The 25,696-nt window shown below is 28.6% G+C and overlaps 1 protein-coding gene across 1 annotated transcript in view; it reads right to left on the bottom strand.

Annotated features, from left to right (window-relative positions):
- Nucleotides 1-25,696, bottom strand: part of side-IV (sidestep IV transmembrane protein) — a 249,963-nt gene that overhangs the window by 163,747 nt on the left and 60,520 nt on the right. Inside the window, exon 3 of the mRNA XM_088268766.1 lies at nucleotides 19,860-20,068. Within this exon, the coding sequence (XP_088124892.1) occupies nucleotides 19,860-20,068 (209 nt within the window). The remainder of the gene's footprint in view (nucleotides 1-19,859; nucleotides 20,069-25,696) is intronic.

Raw genomic sequence — 25,696 nt, 5'->3', positions numbered from 1 at the left:
TCGAGAATTCCAAATGATCTTGTCAATAGGTGAAAATACATTTAGTATTTTTTCTACTGTAATTGAGAACATATGGAATTTTCAAAACTAGTCGAGTTAACATCGAAACAAGATTAATTAAAAAAACGAATTCAGGTGCCCATACAGTTTGTATTTTCACCTATTGATGAGAAAATCTGTAGTTTTCGAAACTAGTTTACATTAATAAACCTAAAAAAGTGGTCTTAAATTAGTGTTTTATCTATAAATCATCATATTATTCGACAAACATAATGCCAAATCTAAAAATATTTCATATTGGTTCGGGAGTCACTTTTGTGATATTGCACTATCCATATATTTAAAATTTTACTTTCACATCATTTTCCTCAAATTGTTTAAAATTTTGTACGTAATTGATAATGTTTTTGAATTTTTAGAAACACGTGTCAAAAAATATTTATTTGTGGTATTTAAGAAGTAAAGTGAAATATTAAAAAAAAAAAACTTTATATGCTTAAACTATCAAGTTAAATAGCACGTTAAAATATTTGTGTTAAGATTGAAAAAAAGAGATATAAAGTTTGAAGTACTTAACATTTTATTCGTACTTCAAAAATAGTAAAAGAAAGACTGAAAAATAAAGTCGAAAAAAAAGACAAAATCTGTAAAAAACAAAAAAGTTTAAAATTCTTGAAAAAGAAAAATATATTTGATGTCTCTAATGGCTACATAATTAAAAAGACTATTTCCATTTAAATTTAAGAGAAATTTAAAGAAAAATAGACGAATTCATACAAGAATATATTTTCTCGAGAGCACGAAAGATAAAATAAATACTGTTCGCTGTTGCAAAAAATAATTATCGATAAACGAATAATAAAATAACTTCTCAGAATATAAAATTGCTGGAAAAAAATGTTCAACAAATTTAAAAGTATCGAAAAATTCACATACAATTTATCATATTTTTAAGAACCATTATTGCGAAAATTCCTTAAATATTGTGCAAAACCTAATTTTTTAGAATATTCTTTAAAAAATTTTGTTAAGTGGAATGTTTAGTATTCAAAAATTAAATTTTTACCTAAAATAAACATAAAAGTATCATTTGTTTTTTTTTTTAAATTAGAAATGTTGAAGACTTGTTTCTCTACTTTAATTAAATTTTATTCATAAAATCTGTATAATAGTGAACTCAATTTTGTCCAGCTCCATAGAATAGTAGTTACCGCGTTCGTCTTGCACACTGCAGGTCCTTGGTTTGATTTCCAGGGAGGTCAAAATAAATAACAGTGTTTTCTTACTTTAACATTTATTTAATATTATCCTCGACCACTATCTGATTCGCAAGTCTGATCATCTCTTGTCTTTATATAATTATCGGTTAACTTAACATCGCACGTGTTTGATGAAATACCCCTATTTGAAGAAGGAAAATCGGTTGAAGGTGAAGAAGAATTTGTATCGGGTTGTGGTCCCGTGGTTAGTGTCACGGACTCTTGAGTCAGAGTTTCTCAGTTCAATTTGATACCTATTTCTAATAATGAGCCGCTTAGGCTCACAGAAATAGTATGAAATCGAAACATTTCATCATTTTTTTTAGATTTTTCGTGGGCCAATTAAGACTATGATATTGACTGCGTTATCTTTTTATGCACCATTTAAGTTTAAAATGATTAAAATTTATGATTATATTAAATTATTTATTATTAAATTCTCATATAAAATTTTCGATCTTGAACGGAATGGGGTAAAAAATATTCATATATATATATTTATATTGGAAGAATATGAAAATTTGGGTATTTACGGGGCTGACGAACGTCATAGGCTGATATAAGTCATCACTTTTCACACGTGTAACATTCACCAATTCTATCTACATATTATTGACAACCACACTACTCAAGTTCTTGGAAGTTCTATACTTATATATGAACCAATATTGAATATTATATATATATTTATATATATATATATTTATATATATATATATATATATATATATATATATATATATATATATATATATATATATATATATATATATATATATATATATATATTATATATATATATATATATATATATATTTACATATATTTAAATATATATATATACATATAAATATATAAATATATATATATATATATATATATATATATATATATATATATATATATATATATATATATATGTATATATATATATATATATATATATATATAAATATATATATATATATATATATATATATATATATATATATATATATATATATATGTATATTTAAAAAACATATAGATATATTTTTATAGAAACATATAAATTTGAGATTTTGAAACAACGAAACTGCAGTGTATATGTAAGTGGGTTTAAAGTAGGAACTTGAAATAACAATGATTTATTATTCATTTTACAATACTGATTTTCAAAACACCTGGGCAGTTCTGACGTCACACCTGTCTCAACTCAAAGGAAGGAGGTTGGTGGCACTCGCTCATTAGTTATTTAAAAGGGGTTGCACTGAAAGGGTTCTCGAGGGCGTTAGGGGCGGATAACGCTTCCCTAATGAGGTGTCTTTTGTACTGCAAAATGAAAATAAAAATAATTATTATTCAGCATAAGAAAGGATTTGTCAGGAAGCAAGGATAATACGAATTAAAAATACTAGATGCTTCGTTATTTCACGATAATTAAGTTAATCAAAATTTATCGATAATATTATATTTTTGTGCAAACAAACTCATGAAAGACATTTTGTTCCGGAATAAAGCTATATTTTTTTCATTCTTTTGTCCCCTGTAAAAGTCTTTTAATTTTTTGTGTTTTTTTAAAAGAAAAATATTTGTTTTTTTTTGTTTACAAAAATACTTAAATTTCATATTATTGCTGTGAGCATTAATATGAAATAAGTGGCTCATTATTAGAAATAGGTATCAAATTGTGAAAGAGAGGTTTTTAACTAAGAACTTCTTCTTTTTCTTCATTTTTATATAATATAACCGCTACTTTTCAGAAACGGAGTTTTTTTTAGTTAAAATATCTAAGCATTTACAGGGCTAACTACTTATCAATGAATGCTTGATGTGAATATTTTTTACACCATTCCGTTCAAGATTGAGAATATTAATTCAAAATATTTTAAGAATGTGAGTTTATTCATTATAATATGAGAATTTAATTATAAATAAAGTTTTATAATTTTACACATAAATGGTGCATAAAAAGATAACGCAGTGAATATCGTAGTCTTAATTTACCCACCATAAATCTAAAAAAATATTTACAGCATTTTAACATAAGATATTATGCGTTTTTTTTATCAAGATAAATATTTTAATTTTTCTTATGATTTACAGAAATATTTCAATTTTATATTATTTCTTTGAACCTTAACGGCTCATTATTAGAAATAGGTATCAAATTGTGGTAGAGTGGATTTGAACTGAAAAACTCTCAAAGAAGACTCAAAAGTCCACGACGCTAACCACGAGACCACAACCCTACACAAATTTTAAATTTTATGTCACTTTTGCCCGGTAATTAATTTCGATTAATATATATTTTTAAAATTCTTATAAAATACAAATTCTGAGACCATTAAATATATAAATGTTTCATATTTACCTACCATTAAATTTAAAAATTAGAGTACATATCACGTGAATGTAATGTCTTTTTAATATTTATTTAAACTTTCTTCCTAAATCGGGTTTATATTTGAGTCATATTATACGGTTCGGGTGAAAATCTGTATTTAGGGGTATTGTAAGAAAGCTCTTGGTTGCCACCCCATGTCCTAATGTTTCCCCTTCCCTTTTCGCCACGCATCCCTTACCCCTAAATATTACGCGGTTTGAACGATTTCCATGGCGTGTTATTATACACAGCCTTAATAGTTGTTAATACAGTTAAGAATTTAATTTCATCCAACACGTTAAGTTACCCAGTGAAATGTTAATATTTGTTTTATATACGCGATTCTAGATATGTTAATTCTCGACTTGACGTAGTAAAACAAACTGTAAATAATACGGCTATTGCTTCATTAGGGCCAATGTGGCGTTTTACAATCCATAAATAATTATGTTAAGGGTGCAGTGGGGTGAGAAATAGAGTAAACTTTTAACAATGAAAATAGTTTCATAAACAGGGTGTAACTTTTGAAAGCTCAAATCAAAGAACAACCTGAAATTTTCAACAACAAAAAAATGAATTTAATCGTATCAACAGCATTTTGAGTATGTCTAAGTACTTGTTCACAATTCTAGGTTATCTCTACTTAGGAGTTATTTTTAAATTTTGATATCTCAACATAGATAACGTCTTACTTGATTGTGATTAGTCTTAGTACCAAATACTAGTCCTAGGTAATATTAAATACAGGTTATATACATATATATATATATATATATATATATATATATATATATATATATATATATATATATATATATATATATATATATATATATATATAATATATATATATATATATATATATATATATATAAATAGATATATATATATATATATAAATATATATATATATATATATATATATATATATATATATATATATATATATATATATATATATATATATATATATATATATATATATATATATATATATATATATATATATATATATATATATATATATATATATATATATATATATATATATATATATATATATTTATTAATATAAGTAAATAAATATTTTATTAAGACTACGATATAGAATGGTGTAAAAAATATTCACATCAAGCATTCAGTGATAAGTAGTAAGCCCTGTAAATGCTTAGACATTTCAATCTAAATTCTTTAAAAAAACTCCTTTTTCCTCCGTTTCTGAAAACCAGCGGTTTTATTTTATAAAAATGAAGGAAAATAAGAAGAAGAAAGGGTTTTGGATGGAGCTTTTGAGGTCTTTGGATGGAGTATACTTTAAGAACCATTGTTTTAAAGCTGTCTACAGTAACTCTTTTTGCGTTGACCACTAAAGAAAATTTACCCAGGATATTTTTATTTGTTAGTGCACTATAATTTTTATATCAATGTATCTATAATAATAAATATTATTTCAAATAATAAGAGGCATAATTTTCAAATAAAACATTGGATTCAGTATCGTTAATCTCACTCAGAAATTTAAGGCGCAATTAATCCTTGTTATGTTTTCATTTTTAGCCCCTAATGAGAACGTAAAAAGCTTTATAATTAGACCTTTGCCTTTACCTGCAAAACTTTTCTCATCAATCACTTCCATATCGTGAAATGCCAATAGACTTCCACAATCATAATTAATGGAATCACAAATCACGCATACACCCAGATAACAACACTCTTGGAGTGTTCCACTTCCTCCATTTTCTTATTTCTTCCTTCCTCAATTTCAATAAATAAACTTTGAGCTTATTTATCGTGTCACGTAGTTTACATGTATTTCTCCACATTTTTTAACTGCTTGAGGTATATTAAAATGATTTTTGTGCAACACAAATTCAACTTGAAAGACTCAAATTGAATTTATAAAAAAAATAGCTTTAGATTGAATTGATTAAATATTTTTGGTATTGAAATTTCTGGTTTACTGATCCATTATTTTGTACTCAAACGTATCCAGAGCTATATTTTACGAAAGCTATTTTTATGTTAAAATGAAAAATTGGAATTTAAAAAAAAAAAAATCACTTTTACCTGTTTTTTTCTGACTACACTGATTGATTTATTGAAGAGGTTTATAACTAGTAGAATATACAAAAACATATTTTCTGAAGATTTTTTTTATTTCTATTTAAAACTGATTGACAATCTTTTATAAACAAGATAACATTTTTGTATGTTTCCTTTTGAAACTCACTAATTTGGTATACAAAATCACTTACTAAACATATTCTCTATCTTTCTTGTTTAGTACCTATCACTCCTTTGGTTTTCTGCTATGTTAATGAAGTAATATTTTTCACCCTCAGACCCACATCATCTGCATCCCATTTCACATATTCTGCTCCCCAAATTCACGAATTTGGAGATATGTATATAATTCTGATCGAACTATCACCTCGTCAATTCGAAGATGAAACAATACTCTCGATTACGTGTGACATAATAAAACATTTTTTATGTGTCACTTTTATTGGCTTATTTATTTTAATAGAATATTTCAAAATGTATGCTATATCCCGAAGGATGCTTCATTAAAATGAACGTGTATTAAAAAAAAGGAGATAGTGTTTTAAATGAATTAGCTGCCTCTATAACTTTTGCATAAAACTCAAGGCGCAAGCGTTCCACACCGTTTGCCTACTGAATAATTTAAAGGTGTAGAAATGCTATGCAGATTGCCTGTATACAAATCGACAGGAGTAGACGTCTTATCCAAAGTGCTGGGTAATTTAATTATTCCAAGTGAATTTTTGATGTACACTTAGCATAGAGGTGAAAGGATGGTCTATTAGACACGAACCACACCCATTTGAGTTGCATAATTACAATTAAATATTTGATTCTCGCCGGAAACTAGTTTTCAAACAAAGAAAATAAAGGATTTAAATACACATGTGAAAATTAACATCAAATTAACATCAGGAATTTCGATTAGAATTCCTAATTTTTAGAAATCAATTTGAAAATCATTGTGGTTAAAATCGATAAGTTAATAAAATTCATCTTCGTAAAATAGATTTGTTTTAAGTAGTTACTGGATACGCTTAAAATAAATTGAAATGTGTTTTTTCATCCCTTATATACTACTTCAGCCAATCTGTACAAAATATATTACATGTTATATTCTTTATATATTGTATTTAAAATAAAATGATTGGATAATATGTTTTCTCTTTTTAAGTGTATAAAAAAAGTTGGATAAGTAATTATTAAGCTTTATTTTAAGTATAGGCATTTTACGAATTAATTGGAGAAGAAATCTTGCAGAGGTAAAAAAAATAAGGGTCACTGCTATGACTATGTTCAACGAAAATAAAAGAAAAATAAAATAAATTCACTGAGGCCTTACTTTTTTTCAAAATTTCATAACGAACTTTTTTTAGACCTCTTGAATTTTTTCTATAATGAAATCTTACTTTTTCTCCAAAACTGGAAGGGGTGGAACCTCAAGCTTTTCAAATCAACCATTTATACTGCCATAAACTTGACCACTGGTGGTATAATACATAAATCTAGGCAAAGGTATTCGGTACCTCGATTTAAACGATGAATTTCATTAACAACATTTTTGAGTGTGTCCAAATACTTGTTCGCAAATCTGGATTATCTCCAATTATAGGAATTTGTTTTTTTGTTGACATTTCAACAAACATGAAAAAGAAAGATAAATGGTCGTAAGCCCCGTAAATGCCCAGACTTACATATTCTTCTTCATCTATCTTGAGTTGTCAAAAAATTAAATGTATTTTATTTCCAAAGTAATTTCAATTGAGCAGACGAAATAAAGATGTGCTTTTTATTATTTGGAAATATGTCTTTCAATCGATTCAGCGTTGAACGGGATCCTATTTCAGTGCCTGTTATTTGATAATGAGAAACAGATCTCTCCACAGCCACCCCCACTACCACCCTCCTATTGTGGATGTAATGGATGTTGGCTATCACATGACCTAAGTCTATTGAGATGCAACACCTTGGCGTGGGAATATCAGAGGCTGTGCGGAATTCCGAAATTTATCAATATCTTTAAATAAATTATACAAGAATAAAACTGTGTAATAATGCATACAAATATATTCAACAACAATTAAAGTGAGCATAACGCATATTTATTAATGTGATGCATTAAAAAATATGTGTATTATTAACCTGTCTGGGAGTGAGTTTCTGCGGACTAAAACTGTATGAGTCAGTCATTTTTATTGCATTTTTTTTACATTTTATATATTTTTTTCATAGTCGATGCTAAAAGCAACATATTTTCTTGAATATTTTTTTATTTACACCAGTAAACATGATTTATCGAAGCATCGATATTTTGCCGTAAATCGTGTTTTAAACATGTTTTTATATAAATCATGCCATAAATCATGTTTTGTATCGGCCGTACATGTACGGCCATACTCCCGGAAAGGTAAATGAATTTGTATGAGAAATTCATCGATATTTAGAGAATGTATTAATGTATTAATAAGTATGCATGTAATTAATTACTTGGTATTAATATATACAATTATAAAAAATAAATATAAAATAATAAATTAAAAAAAAAGTATGAATAAATACAATAATTATAAGAGTGAATAATAATGCATTAATGATTTTGTATGTTATTAATGGGTATGTATGAATAAATTCAAAAATAATTCATGTAAGTTACAAAACATTTATAAATATTTGTGTTATTAATGAGTGTGTATGAATAAATTCAACAATAATTTAATTAAGGAAAGTTAATTTTATACATAATATTATGCATATAATTTGTATATATCTCAAAAAAAGAGTTTCTTCATCCCCTGATGGCTTTTGTTTTAGCAATAATTGATGTTTGGGTAATTATTTTAAGATATTAATAAGCTGGCTTCAATACGAATATTTTTATTAATTTTGATGAATCATTGCAGTATGGATGTTTAATAATCGGCAGAATGGTGAACGTTATACAAAAGTATAAAGTGATCGCGTAAGCCAGCCAAATGCCAGGTCATAATCCCTGGGATGCTAGACTTTCATTTTCTTTCATTAAAAAGAGAATAATGAAACATGTTTCAAATCAATGCGAGTGTATTTGCCTTGAATTTTCACTCATGAGCTACGTGAAATTATTGTAACTTTAAACATAAAGAGTGAAACCATTCACGAGTAGGCATAGGTTATGAAACTTATAAAATTGAAGCCTGAGTAGGGACATGATAAATGGTGTTGCATAAGCCGTAGCTAGATTTCAGAGTCACTTGGACGTTAGGTAATTCAAAAACAAAATGTTTCAAATCAAGTTGAGACAATTTTAAAATTATTGTTACATGTATTCATTATTGAAAACTTTTTAAAATTACAAGAGTTTTTATCGCACTTAATGTGGCCTTCGAACATATTGTCTGGTATCCCACAAGACTAGCAGAGCGGGCCGATAGTAGCTCTTGAGTGCTGCATGTATTCGTAGCACGTTCTGGTCGGTGCTATCATCATCTAGTACGTTTCAGATTTCCTCCTAGAGCTGCATATCTCCCAAACCAGAGCTGACACCCAATTCCGCTCTCGATAACTTGATAGCGGAGGCGTTGCACTGATGACCGGTGGCAGCTTTGTGAACCGCATACAAGTAAAGAGGGTAATATCAACACCAAAGTGTGTAAGTTATATTAAAGGTACATTTTTATTTGATCAAATTGAGCCATAATACGCACAGTCATTACAGCTATTTAAAAATAAAATAAATGTACAGAATATTTTTGTATAAATAAAGTATTTGCTAAAAAAAATAATATATCTTTAATATCTAAATCATTGTACGATGTTAGTAATGTCCATATTAAAAAGTAAATTAAGAAATTTTTGTATTTTTTAAAGGTGTATCTGATATTTAAAGTTCAACTCCCACATGATTTAAATAAAAAATTGAAAAACAAAACGCTTCAAATAATTAGAAAATACATAGTGTGGAATTTAAATAAGCCAGACCAGTTGTAAAGTTGTAGTTTGATGTACCAGACATACATCAAAAGAATGCAAATATAATTTTTATCAAAATACACAGCAATTAGCTTGAATAAGAAATCAGTAAGCACACAGATATAAATGTTTTGTATTTAAAGTGATAGAAAGTAATATATAAACAAAATCTCCTGTAACATTCGAACTAAACAAGTCTCTGGACACTCATTAAGAGGGACTGTAATCGCCAGGATTTAAAAGGAGGCTTTTAAGATATTGTAGTCTTGCGAATTTTCCATGACGTAAAAGGTAAATGAGGTCATTTTTTCATTAGAAGTATGTCAGGCCACTCGAGGAAATTAATTTAAAAATATTTCTAAAAATGTGTTTAAAATCTAATGTTTAACGATAATTTACTAAAATACAAATACAAGTATTTTGTTTAAAAAATATATACGAATCAATTTTGTAATGGATATTTTTTTTTCAATCTTTGTTTTACCCTACATGATTCATCTTTTAACCCTTATCCGTAACTCATGGTGCATTGGGCACTGAATTTTATTGATGCTTTGTTTGTTATGTTAATCGTTATTGACATGATGAAATAGCGATCAAACCTGCGTTTCAGGTACCGGTCCACCCGAAATATTTTTAAAAAAAAATTGAAAATTTGTAGCATAAATGGCTTTTGTAAACAAATATGAACTGTATCATGAGATTGATCATATATCTAGGAGTTCTAAATTTTTAAGCTGTGTGGTTGTCAATCATGGGTAGAATGGTGAATGTTGAACGTGTGTAAAGTGATCACTCAACCAGACTATTACAGGTCACGAGCCCTGTAAATATCCAGACTTCCATATTCTTTTTTATTGATATTGAGATGTCAAACAGGTAAACCTAGCAAATATCAAGATTTTAATAATATTTTTATCTACAAAATTGAGATCTCAAAATGTAAAAAATACATTAAAAATAATATCCTCAAAACAGGCCCATTTGGTGATACTTAGTGACGATGGAATAAAAGTTCCATGAATTTTCGTACAACTCTGCTGGTAACATTGTTTCTTGTAGTTGAAATAATTTCATTAAAGTATGCCGCGACAAAGGCAAAGTGATAATAGCAATGGCGTGCATCAAAGCCTCGCGAGAGAGGGTGTTGTCACGTACTGAAAGCTGAAAGTAAAGGGATGTTTCAGGAGCCGGGATGATCGAACAAAATGTTTCCTGTACGTGGAAAGGAGTTGGGGTTGAATCTATTTAAAAAATCTTTAATTCTCGAAATAAAATTTAAAGAGATTGTGAATATTTTTGACCATTACTAACAACTTTCAAGTAATTAAAATTCCTGATCATGCCAAGTTTATTTCTATCTTTCTTTGCTTCTATTACCATCCGCATTTAGTCACATGGTTTTTTTACTGTTTTTTCATCCCTCACTTGATTCATTAGCTCAATTTATTTCAATTTACACATATTAAAGTGTTTACTGAAATAGCCTATTACAGGTCTTAAATTCTGTAAATACCCAGACTTACATATTATTCTTGATCTGTATAAAAATATCAAAATTTAATTAATATTTACAACGTTTTGAGTGTGTCCAAACACTTGTTCACAAATCTGGCCTATCTCCAAATATGGGAGTAATTTTCATATTATTTATTGACATCTTATCAAAGAATATGAAAGTCTGGGCATTTACGGGGCTGACAACCGTCACACTACTCAATTTTTTGGAAGTTTTGTATATACCATATAAACCAATTTTTAAACATCGTTCTTGAATCACTAGAATTTTACTAGAGATATCTTATAATGAGATGAAAAGAAGCTTTTTATTGAGCAGAAACTCTTTTAATAGTATGTGTATCCGAATCCTGAATTTTAATCACGTACATGAGAAACGACAGAAAATATCATTTTCATTTTTATTATTTAAGCTTATAATATGACCTGTTAATTAATTACCTTTCTTCATTTTTTTGACAGTAAAAAAATCTTCAATTCTGAGAAACAAAATTATCTGAGAAGGTGAATATTTTTGACTACTACTGATCACTTTCAAGTATTTGCAATACTTGGTCATACCAAATTATCCTCGGTCTTCCTCTGCCTTCATTGCCAACAACATTTGTCTCATAATTTATAATTCAAAATAAACTTTATTCATACATAAAAGTTGAAGGCATGAAAATGCTTAAAAATAAATAAAATGCCATGTACATTTACATATTAATAAAAAATATATATCACTCACAAACATAAACAATAAATAATATATCTAAGTCTCTCAAGCACAAGAGCTAAGTCTCTTTATTGGAGAAAACATCGTAACAGATTTGAAGATTGTAAATGAAATAATGTCAAGAAAATTGATGAAATTAAATCATAATAAATACTGTTACCTTATTAAATAAAATAAAAAAGTTTCTGTTCAAATAAACATTTCCATGGAAAAAATATTCAGTAAACGAAGGAACATTTTATTTTATATGACAAATCGCAAATGATTACAAAAGTCATGCAATGTACGAGATATTTTTACTTCAATATATGCAAAATATCAATTCTAGGAATATAGCTGATTCTTGAAAAAATGTAAAGTTATCATACTGATATAACTGGCTATACATAATGGAGTTCTGGTTTCAACCCTAATGTATAGAAGTGAAGTATGGAGTAGGCAAAAGAAGGATGAAAATAGACCGAATGCAGTAAAAATGCGTTCTCTCAGATTAATGTGCGGTAAAACGTTGTTTGATATATATTCGAATGGTTGTATAATGAAAGAATGCAAGACTGAAATAAGCATTATCTATAAAATTAAGAAAGGTGTGTTAAAATGGTTTGGGCATGTGAATAGAATGAGAGAAGAAAGAAAGAACAAATAAATGAGGTAAATTTGTTTGGTAATAGAAGCGGATGAAATTCGAAAAGAACGTGGTATGATCATGTATTTTGAATTCTTTCAAGCGATTAAGTTAGGAGTCGAATTAATCAGCGGCTATGTATAAGGAGATGAATATGGAAGAGGCGAAGATTTTTGCAAATACGGATTGGTGTACCTAGTGTTCTTTTCTCTCTGCTTGCCCCTGCGGGGAAGCAGCATGTTGGTTAGTCATTAAGTAAGAACGTTTTAATCGATTGATGGATTTTATTAGAAAAGTCAGGTGTTATCGTATAAAAGATAAAATGATTACCTAAAATATGATATTTTTTCAGGTTCTATATGTTTAGTTTCAACCTCATACAGAAATTTAATACCAACTGAATTTGAAACACTTTGAACAATTTATATGACAAAAGCTGTAGGTTAATTTTTAATTAAGATTTGAGTGTTTTTAATAACTTCGTTAATCTAAAAACATTAAACCCTTCCTGAAGTACCTTCCTACGCCATTCATGAGGGTACATTTTTTCATCCCCTAATCTGTATTTTTAATCAGACCTTAATTTTTTTACAAAATCATCCCTCATATAACCTTCACAAATATTGTTTTTTATCGAAATAATAATTATTAAAGCATTATTATTCTTAAATGAAATTTTTTAAACATGAAATTGTGTAAAAAAGAAAGTTTTTTTTCTTCTTTTTGCCATTCGGCGTAAAATATTAAACCGTACATTATTTTTATTACGAATTACTTTTTTCATTTCCATAACTCGTAAGGAAGTTCGCTTTACTCTTGAAAAATTGTCAAAAAATAATAGGAAACGCCAGAATGTGAATTGTAGACCAGAGATTTGTTCTTTGATCTATGTTTGTAATATATGGCAATTGGGAATTGGTGTTAAAAATATGTGTGGTATTATAAGGTCCTAAAAAATAAGGATTTTTTACTCAAGAATAAGTAAGGAAGTCCGCTTTGTTGAGATGTTAATACAGAGACCTCATAAGTAAAAGAAAATAAGATATATGTTTGGAAAAAAATTGGAAGCATTAAAAATATTGTGAATGAAATTCAATAAGTTAAATAAAAATGGGAAATCGTGTTTTCAAGCGTCTCCTAGTATGTAAAATAATTCGAAAAGAATTTTACTCACATTTCATGCAGGGGAATGAAAAAACTTGTTGAACTCAACAATAGATGGTGCCGAGACCTCACATATCAAAATGAAAGTATATATGTATATGTACGAGTATAAACAACTGAAATTTGAGTATTGTGGTTATCAATCATAGAACGGTAAATATTATACGTGTATAAAGATATTAAACTTGCCTATAATAGGACGTAAGCCCAAGCACGTATCCAACTCCAAAATACCCAATCGTTTATATGATTGTTGAGATGTTAATATGTTTGCATAGCAATATAGAGACAATATAGTGAGTGGACAGGAGTGCGGAACTTCGAGGAGCTGTTTTGGACTACCCAAAATAGGAAAACTTTCTCACAAGTGATAGTCAACGTTGGTGGGACCCGTCATGATAAACAAAGAAGAAGAAGAAAAAATACAGTAATAATTTTGATTTATTTTGGTATAAATAGATGCGTTAATATTTAATTGATTTTGCTTACAAATGAAATTTTCGTATAGTTTTTTGACGTCTCACATTCAGATGAAGAAGAATATGGAAGTCAGGGAATTTACGGGGCTTACGACCATCATGTGCTGGTTGAAGTAATTAATTTACAAACGTGTTACATTCACCAATTTCACCCATGATTGAAAAATAAATGCTTAAAAAAGTGCTTGAAAAATAATTCCTATTGGAGATAATCCAGATTTGTGAACAAGTATTTGGACATACTCAAAATGTCGGAAACGAATTTCTAGTTCCTTTAAAAGATAATTTCAGTTTTTCAGTCTTTCAGTTTTTCATTTTTTAACTGTAAGTGCAAGAGAATTCCATACCATCGAACCCATCACGCTAGGAAAGGCAAGCTCAAAAATTAGTGCATTTGCGAGCGTTTAATACAACTTTATCCTCGGCAGTTACTGCAGCTGATTTTTCAAATACTCTGGAGTTGTATCATGCATTTATTCAAACATAGCAGGAAGAGTTTGTATTCTAGCCTTCCGGTGAAGAATAATAGCGTAGTTCGTGAAGCAGTGGAGAGTGTGACTGAATTTAGAGTTTCAAAAGTTTATATATATATATATATATATATATATATATATATATATATATATATATATATATATATATATATATATATATATATATATATATACACACATATATATATATAAATATATATATATATATATATATATATATATATATATATATATATATATATATATATATATATATATATATATATATATATATATATATATATATATATATATATATATATATATATATATATATATATATATATATATATATATATATATATATATATATGTATATATATATAAACAAATGAATGCAAATATTAAATATATTCTCAAATTGACGAAAACTTTACCAACAAAGCTGGTTTAGCAGTCAAGATACGATAAAGTCCTAGTAAGCCATTTTTAGGCTGAAAATTTTTGTTAATACATAAATAAATAGAAGGTATTTTACATTTTATCGGAAAAAAATATTGGATAAATAAGTGATGACATTGTAAATGTACACTCGGTCACCCATTGCGCTAAGGAGGTTAAAAAGATATAATCTAGAAAAGGTATTCGTAGGTATATTAATATTTCGTTCCTAAGAAGGATTCGGTAATGCGATACGAAATATCTCAAAGGATCTCTCGTTTTGATTAAAGATTTGGTGTCCTAATTGAAGAATCTGCGTTAATATTTCAGTACAAGCCAGAAGGGCTGTTACCTTTTATGAATCTAAAATTAATATCACCCTAAACGAGGGAAGGAAAGCAACATGAACACATCAACCCTTGTTGTAATATGATGTACATATTTTGTTGCGTAATTCTCAATACTCACTAATTACAACTCCCAACGCATGTCAAATTAAACACACTTATGTGCAATTTTAGGTTGGCTTATGTTCTTGTATTTTTTTTGTTAGGCTATATAACAAATTTTAAATATATGTACTTCATAATTATTTTTTGACATCTTCATAAATGAAGAAGAATATTTATAATTCTGGACGTTAACTGGGCTTACGACCGTCATAGTCAGGTTTAAGTGATCCCTTTACACACGTGTAACATTCACCAAATTTACCCATGAATGACAACCACACTACTCAAATTTCTGGAAATTCTATATATATTATTTAATTTCAAAACATTGTGCTTGAATTACTGTAACTTCACTAGAAACATCTATTGTGAGATAAAAAAAAGTTTTTTATTAAGCAGAAACTCTTTCAATTGTATGTGAAGTCCGAATCCTGGATTATAATCACATACATGTGAACAGCGTACTATATAACAACTTACTACCTAAAATAACTAACTTATCCAAACATGAAATAACGCATATGTAAATTTCAAATTATATGTCTAACGATGTAAGTAAATTATATAAGCGCGAATATACAAAGGCTTCGGCTTACTGTTAGATTCCCAAGTTTTTTTTGAAGAAATCAAATTAATAAAGATTCTAGTATTCATATTAATGTATGATATTAATGTATAAATTTATATGACGAAGAAAAAAATTATTCCAAACTTTACTGAAAACATGAATTGTCACTATCTTTTAATTAAAATATACAAAAAAATATTTAAAAAAAAAATCGTTTTGAATAACGAATAACATAAAAATAATCGTTTATTTCCTACATTAATTATTATTTTTATTTATGTATTGATTTGGCGTTTAATTTGTAGAACGCCGTTTTAATTTATGTATTAATTGTTAAATCAAACACAAATTTTCGAGTCTGCTAAAGATGTGTTTTATTGTAAAAAAAAACATACAAAAACACACGCAATTTTCTATTTTATTTATTGATTTGGCGTTTAATTTGTAGAACTCCATTTTAATTTATGAGTTAATTTTTAAATCAAACACAGATTTTTTAAATATACTTTGTTGTATTATGTAGCTATACAATTCTAGGTGCATAAGAGATAGTTTTAACATTTGCAGCAATAATTTGTGCGGAAACAATTGCCACAATATTAATTTTTATGTGTTTTTAATAAAATATAACTTAGTAGACTCAAAAAATCTGTGTTTGATTTAAAAATTAATTTATAAACATTTTTTTTAATGTGTTTTTTACAATAAAATACAAACTTAGTAGACTCTAAATATCAGTTTTTGATTTAAAAATTAATACACAAATGCTATTATAATTATAATTTTGAGTATTATAGTTGAGAAAAGTTTGTATTATAGTTGTTTTTATTATTCATTTATTATAATTACCACGTTTGTGATACATATTTCAAGGCAAGCTCTAACTTGGTACAATTTATCTTTCCCCATGTTCACACGCGTGCGGTTTCCTCCTCAAGTTTCTCCATCCCTTATTAAGTCACCTGGGAGCCGAATTCCTCAGCGCTCGTAATGTCGCCGAGTATTTGCATAATTCCAGCGTCACGACGTGTAACCTTCGACGCTTAGCTTCACACAACAACTGCTAATATGATAACTAGTGTTTTATTAAGTCCTTAATTGCGTATGCTTGGCTCTAATAATTTACGCTTTGCTAATGTTCGCATATTGACGACAACATCGAACTGTAAATCGTATTATATCTGAAGCGTCTAAAGAATCATAGAACTCGCTTCCATTTCAATCATAGATCACATTTTAAGACACTGTTTTCATTGTATTTCATTTTATTTTTAAGAGAAATATTTATGTTTTTATAATTCACAAAATAATTGTCTGCCTCTGTAGTGTAATGGTCAGCACGCTCGGCTACCGTTCTGGAGGTCCCGGGTTCGATTCCCAAGGGGGATAAAATAAATATTAGTGACTTTTTCACTGTAATATTTATTTAAAATTACCATGGACTGGTACCTGAAGCGGAGGGCTGATCACCTTTCCTTCATGCATAAACAATCAAGATAACACTGGGTTTATATGACACAGTGCCCTATGCACCATTGGGGTGCGGATAAGAGATTATTATTATATAATTCACAAAAATATTTCAATTTCATACTATTTCTGTGAGCCTAAGCGGCTCATTATTAGAAATAGGTATCAAATTATGGTAGAGTGGGTTCGAACCGAGAAACTCTGACCTAAGAGTCCGCGACACTAACCACCACAATAAGACACTAATAACCCGACACGACATTTAAATCTTTGTTCAGAAACTTTATGTTAAGATACACCTTATACATTTGACTTTTGTATATAATATGTTGAAATAAAAAAATAAATTAAAATAACTAAGTAAAATTTTATTTTGGTTATTATTACCAAATGAAAATTTTATTTAGTCATTTTAATTAATTAATTAATTGAAGAATATTAAATACATAAGTCAAATGTATAACATTTCCGATGAGTAATGGAAATTACTCATAGGGAATATTATACATTAAAGATTTCACTCTACATTATCGTCATCGATTATCGAATCGCCGCCCAAAAAGTATCACTTAGAAAAATCGGTTTCAAAATTACGTGTGTAAAACATGATTTGTTTGAAAATTTGTATTGCATACATTTGCATGCATGATCTCTAAAAGAAAGCTTTAGTTCCGTAAGCGCTTGACGGGTGGGTAGCTTATTCATGAGAGGGGGTAGTTGTTTAGGAGCGTAGGTGTAGGAAGCCTCCTTGCTACAACGCCGAATCCTGGCTATTATGGCGAACTTTGTATGAGAAATACTCGAGGCTGTTAATTAAAGTTGTAGAATTATTATTACTTTATTACAGCTAAGATGAATCTACCTACAGAGCTGATAATAAGCAAAGGGAAATTGTTACTAAGCAGGGGGTTAGTTTCGAAGCGGGCGTATGTACAATTAACAAATTTAATTCGAAAACAAATTTGTTGTTTTCAAAGAGACTTGAGATGTGATATATTTTTATACATCTCTCCTGTGTTGCGATAAGGAAGTTTACCTACGATAAGGTTGCGAATTATATTTAATATTGACACTTTTTACACATTTTACTAACCCTTATCAGTATTTAATGATGCCTAGGGTACTGCACTGAACAGAAGCGGTGTAAACTTGATCATTTAATATTTAAAGAGAAAGTCATCATTCCGGGGTTTGAATAACCAGCCCAGGGTAATTTTAAATACATAAAATAATGAAAATGTATATTTATCATGACCTCACTGAAAATCGAACCCTGGACCACCTGCATGGTAACCAAACGACTTGACTTCTTTATTTAAAATACTTTATTAAAAATAACGACTTGACTTCTTTATTTAAAATACTTTAATAAAAATACTATATTTATTGAAGTTTTACTTGGTGATCGCTTTTTCTTAAATCTATTGTGACTTGTGTTTCGATGCATTCTACATAATTTTTAAACACCAAATAAAAGATTTAAAAAAATAGTGCTACTTACCAAGTAAATCTTATTTAAAACTGGATAGATATTACCATAGTGACTAGTACACAGTATTGACACAGAGTAAATAGTAGATATTGCCAAATCAATACATGAAAGAAAAATAGTACCATGAATATGTAAATACTTCTAGCATCTTAAAACATTCGATTTATATTAAAAATGGTACGAAATAGCAAACTGCCTTCTTCAAATAAGTACGATGAGAGCTGCCCCTAAATTGACACGGATAACAAATGTATTTTAAGCATAAGAACGCTTTTTTTTAATATCCTGAGGGAACATTACATTATGTAAAATGTAATATAAACGAGAAAAAGCCTTCTCGTTGAAAATGGTTTCTATGGAAATTCACAAATTAACATTCGTTGGAAAAAAAATCGTCTTGAAAATTGAGCGACCAAGTGTGTAAAACGTTTTGTGGGCATGACTAGTAATGATTTTCTAAAAATAAAAATAAATTAAGATAATTTGGGTATCACCATTTGTGTAAAATTAATGTAGAATATTTTTTTAAAGTCTTAAAAAAACGTACAACATATGGAAAGGTTTTTTTGAAAAATAACTAACTACTTGTAACATAAATAAATCGCAAAAAACACATATTTAAAAAGAGATGTGGACGAAAGCTAACGTTTATTGAACTGCGCAATTCCTTTATCGTTACAAATGTTTGATATTATTTGTTGAAATGTCATTGTTCTTGTCACCGTATGTTATTTATGTTATCAGGCTGGCCCAGGATCGTGTGGAGTTTAAGGAGATGGTCGCCAATTACTAGGAGTGGCATGAGAAGAAGAATAATCAATGTTATTTTAGGTAAGGTACTCACTCAGGACGGTAAAGTTGACTTTGAGGTTTCTGGTGGGTGAGTTTCGGAAGTCCACGCGGCATCTGTAGACGCCGGCATCTGTCGCTCTCACTTCGTCTATGAGGAGTTGAGCGGGCGCTGCAGACGCCCTGAAGAAGGCCCTGGGACCGAATCCAGCGGGGGAAGACCACAGTTTGGCGGAGGTAAACTGACGCCCGCGGACGTCGAAACTGAAAATCAAAAAAATATTGCTGTATTAAAAAATGAAACGTTTTTTAAAATAATTTTACTTGTCACTATTTTAATGACATAAATTCATGAAATTACAAGCAAAGTAAAGTTAGTATGAAAACAATTTTATATGGGAAATAATACGAAAATAAAAAATATAACAATAAACCTTAAGTGAAAATTGAAAACAATTTTATATGGGAAATAATACGAAAATAAAAAATATAACAATAAACCTTAAGTGTAAGTCCCTCACCAAACACAAGAGCTCAGTCTCTTTTTCGTAGACGCCCAGCAAATTAAAATGATAAGTTTGCCATATGTATAAATGTATGTAAATTGTATTATTTAATCTTTATTAAATAAAAAAATAGAAATGTTTTTCCGTTTACCTCGTGATTAGAAATTGGCACACACACATTATAAAATCTTTATTCTTAAGTGACTGTTATAAGTTAAAAAAAAATAAAAATATTTTAAAAGACTCCACATATTAAATTTAAACTGATGTTACTTCGCCATGCTGGTTTTTCTTTATAGTGCTTTATTTTCTCGGCAAAACACTTTATTAATTGAAAAATTTAAAAAATCATTACATATTTTATATTTCCTTTACACACACAATATATGTTTAGGTATATAAAGAAATATTTTTTTGTATGTTAAAAGCATTGTTAACTTTGTGATATGATAATATCTCCATATCATTCATCGTTCACTTTGTGTAATACCACTTTAAAAACTTACAAAAACACTACTTTGTGACTACAGATATCGGAATAATCATTCCATCATCAGGTCAAATGTAGATTAAAATTAAATCATTTATAAAAATTGCATATATTTCAAAAGTTTTCAACTAACAAAAATCTTTAGAATCTGTTCAATGCATATAAAATTGAAATTGAAAAGTTTTTGCCGGGAAAATAAAGATAAAAATTTTCCTCTACCCTAGACTTGTAAGAACAAGTATCAGATCAAAGACAGCATTTAATGAAACTGCACAATTATTAGCCAACAAGGAAAAATGGGAATTATTCCGAGAATAGTATGACCAGTAAACACAAATGGAAATGATTTGTGGAACTACTGCAAAGAGGCAAAACGGAACAATACTTTGTGGAAGTAGAAGGATGAAAGAATGGAGAAAAAGATCTAGAAATATGGAAGTAATTAATAATCTATTGTATTCTCTTGCAAGTTAAAGAGATTCTCTGATATTCTGGGAAATTTTATTAATCGTAGAACATGCTTCGTTTTTTCCTGTTTGGTGCCTTTGATATCAAGTATTTGATAAAAAGATTTAATGCAAATTACGCAGATGATATTTTTAGAAATCACATATCTAAATAAATTATTTACCGATAATTTTTTGTAAAAACAAATATTTAATAAGGTATTTCTCGATATAAAAAGAGAAAATTTAATACAATTTCGGACACGGGTATTTTTTATTTATTTCATCAAATGAAAAAAATGATTCGCCAGGAATTTTACCAAAAAATATCTGGCTAAATTTTCGATTTAATCGTTATTTAATATGGAATACAAAAATTTAATGAATTTTTCTTTCTCTCTACTTGTTGATTTTTAAAATTAATTTATTTGTTAAAATGGTAAAAAACAACGTTACGAAATATTTTGTTATTCTTAAAAAATTATTTTGGATAAATTAATTTCAACCACTTCTCAATTTCAATATGTTTTATCAGACTTGTAATATAATAACTTGGCGATTTAAATAAAAGTTAGATACATTGTCATAACGAGAATAACTTGATACCAAAAAGTACCGAGTGTTTTTGCCTATAATTTTTAGTGAAAATTCTAGGTAAAAACACTCGCCTTGATTTAAAACATGTTTCATTCCCATGTTGAATTACTTGAAATTACAGTAACTTTAAACAAAAAGAGTAAATCCACTCACGAGTAGGCATAAGCTTTAAAACATAAAAAGTTGAAAAGCAGTGTTGCATAAGCCGTAGCTAGATTTCAGAGTCACTTGGACGATAGGCAATTTAAAAAAATGATACCAAAATTCATACATATGAGAAGCGAACAAAGAACTATCTGTAAAATAAAAATAAAAATTAGGCCCAGTAAAGATGCCAAAAACATTCGTGAAGCTGTATTTTAAAATAAAAAAATTCGATTTTAATACGTTTCAACATAAATTTAATTAATTTCATATTTTATAATGTGTCGCCTCAAAAAACACTCTGAGGAACACTTAAATAAACGCCAAAATAATCAAAACTACTAATTTTCTTAGTGCTTTTTCTCCCGAACTTATATGTGTATTGACACCTTACCAGTTGCTGAAGAAGTTTTTTTAGGTGGTATTACACAAAGTAAACGATAAATGATAAGGGGAGTGTTGAAATGTACTACTCTCAAGAAATTAAAAAAATAATTACAAATGCACTGTAACGGTGTTAATAAACCAAAGAGAACCCTAAATTCGGGGCCATTTGAGCTTGGGCGGCTGTTTGAGCAGGACTATGAATTGAGAAATGTGTAGTAGACCTGAGTAGCGTGGTTCGTTCGCCTTTCTCTGAACAATCCTCCAAGGGGGTGCCGGACGAGTGCTACTTTGGGTAAACAAACGAACAAAGCTGTCAGGAGCGGGCGGACAAAGAAAATGTAGAGAGGGTACCTTGAGGGTAGAAAGGAATCCGAAATTACTGGCGTTTAATCGGCAGAACATGGCAGCCGGCATTATTGATACGTTTTGATACACCACTATTCGTGAATTATTTCTTCCTCCTAATACTAACCTACCTTCTAATAAATGTAAGCGATTGTTATTGCATAATGATAATAATATTTTTTCAGTAAGGGATTTGGCAGTCATTTTGTGTTTAAAAAAATCCATTTAAGTTTAACGTGGTAAATACTACGATTTTTTTAAACCTATTGTGACACGTACTTTGATGTATTCTGCATCATTTTCAAACACCATATACAGTATTTCTTAAGAGGCAGGTCGATTGAGTCAAATTTGCTTGAGTTCAATCATTTCATACTATCGGCCATGGAAGAGGGCTACCAGGTGGACGCCATATATACTGATTTTGCCAAGGCCTTCGACAAAATAAATCACAATGTCTTGATTCGTAAGATTCGCGAAATGGGTATTCATGGTGATCTTCTTAGATGGCTCATTTCTTATGTTGAAAATAGAAGCCAAGCGGTAGCGGTTCTAGGATTTACTTCTAATTACATTATGATTCCTTCTGGGGTTCCCCAAGGATCCCACCTGGGCCCATTATTATTTTTAATATACATAAACGATATTAACAAATATATCAATCAAAATTTTCTCATGTTTGCTGACGATACCAAGTTATTTATACGAGTCAAGTCTTTAGACGATTGTTCAATGTTGCAAAACGATCTCGATAATCTAGTGTCTTATTGTAATCTTAATCAGCTTTTTCTGAATGTCAATAAATGTTTTAGCATTACGTTCACAAGAAAAAAAAATAAAATTATGTTTGATTATGAAATTAACAATAGTCGGCTGACCAGGAAAACTGAATTAAGAGACCTTGGTGTCATAATGGACGAGAAACTTTTGTTTTCTTCACATATTGCAGCCTGCGTTAATAAGGCCTACAGAAACTTAGGTTTTATTTTTCGAACCACTAAACCATTTAAAAATACATCATCTCTTGTAACTTTATATAACGCTTATGTTCGTAGTCACCTCGAATTCGCCTCAGTCGTTTGGAACCCTCAGTACGCTATATATATAGCTCAACTTGATCGTATTCAAAATAAATTTCTAAAAATGATGGATGGTAAGCTTCATTTAAGTTTCAACTCTTATGAAGAATCTTTAGCCTTCCATAAATTATCTTCACTTAGTAAACGTAGGAATATATCAGATTTATGTTTTTTGTATAAAGTTATAAATAATATGACTGAGAGCCCTTATCTTCTTGCGCAGATACCTTTTCACTGTCCAATTAGAATCAATAGGCATAGTCATACCTTTTATAATCCAGCACCAACAAAGAACTATACAAAAAATTCCTTTATTTATCGAAGTTGTGGAAAATTTAATGAATGTTGTACCGACCTTGATATGTTCTACTCCAATCTTTTAAAATTTAAAGCTAAATTGTTCGAAATCTTATAAACCTAAAAAAGTAATTCTATTCCCTGTCCTTTCCTTTTCTTTCTTTCCTATCACTGCCATCTCCTTTTCTCTTTATCCCATCCTTGTCTCATGTCTCTTCCTTTATATAGACCTCTCTTATGTATAGTTGTGAAGAACTATAATTGGTACTCATGATTTTATTTTTTGTATTCTGTATGTATCATATATTGTAACTGTTGTTCTTCCTTCCAATAAAATAAAATAAAATAAAAATAAGTAAAACACAAATAAAAAAATGATAGTTTATTATTATTTTAGCTTGAGTAACTGTATAAACGCAGTGTAATTTATTATTTTTATTTTTATTTATGGAAAAACCAGCAGAATATATACAAAAATAACATGTTATAATTAAATTTAAAAAAATTAAATTCCATTTACAGGTTTTCAATTAAATAATGTGAAAATAAATTGTCATACATAAAAGTATAGCTATATAATAAACTTACATTAAATGTTTTTATCAAATGATAAAAATTTTCTTTACCAAATAGTCAAAAAGACATCAACAATATTTCTATTAAACATATTAAAAGAAACATTATTGATGTCAATTTTCATTTCGCATTACATTGCACATATCTTGATCGTTAAAACATGAAAGAAAGGTAATCAGCCCTCCGCATGGTGAAAGGCGACCATCGTTGAATAAATATTACACTGAAGAAAATACTTATATTTCATTTGACTCCCTACCCTGAGAATCGAACCCCTGACCTCCAGAACGGTAGCCAAGTGTGCTGACCATTACACTTCAGAGACTGACAAAACCAATTTTTTTTGTTTTAATATATTTTAATTCTTTTATTTTATTAATTTGTAGTTTCTTGGTTTGGCGAATTTTCTACCAAGCCATCAATGTTATTGTAGTGTTTACTTCTTCCCGATGGGATTCCACAAGAAGGTTCTATTGTCTTCAACCTCCTCAGTCTACCCGTTTGGATTCATCTCCTGGTGGCCCTGCTCTCCTGATAAATGGACTAAATTATTTCCGTTTGCTTTCCACAAGTGACATTCCTAAAGCAACATTATTATACCACGATCCGATCATCGGAATTCATCGTATTTATTTTAAAACAACGCCTTTAATTCATTAGAATTTTCAAATAATAAATTAACAATTTTTTTAAATTTTTACATTTATTTTTTTATTATTTTTATATTGATTTTTTTTACAAAATACATATTTGAATAATACAAAATAGTAATATACAAAACATTTCAAATGTAACAATTCTACCTCTCTAATAAAGTAGATACTTGTGTTTAGAGAGGGAGTTCGTTTTACAATTATTTTACTTAATAAATACCACTTAAATTAAAAATGGCTAAATTTTACCACACTTAATATAAAAATTTGAAAGATTTTACCACCCTTAAATTTAAAATGGGTTGATATGACCACAACGTAACAGCCGAATAAATGAATAATTTTTTTAAAAATATGTATTTTATTTTGTTT

Source organism: Brachycentrus maculatus, unplaced genomic scaffold, assembly GCF_059751285.1.
Source record: "Brachycentrus maculatus isolate JH-2025_06_01 unplaced genomic scaffold, ASM5975128v1 h1tg000328l, whole genome shotgun sequence".
Taxonomy (NCBI): domain Eukaryota; kingdom Metazoa; phylum Arthropoda; class Insecta; order Trichoptera; family Brachycentridae; genus Brachycentrus; species Brachycentrus maculatus.
The sequence above is the reverse complement of the archived record's forward strand: the minus strand, read 5'-3'. Positions and strand labels throughout refer to the sequence as shown.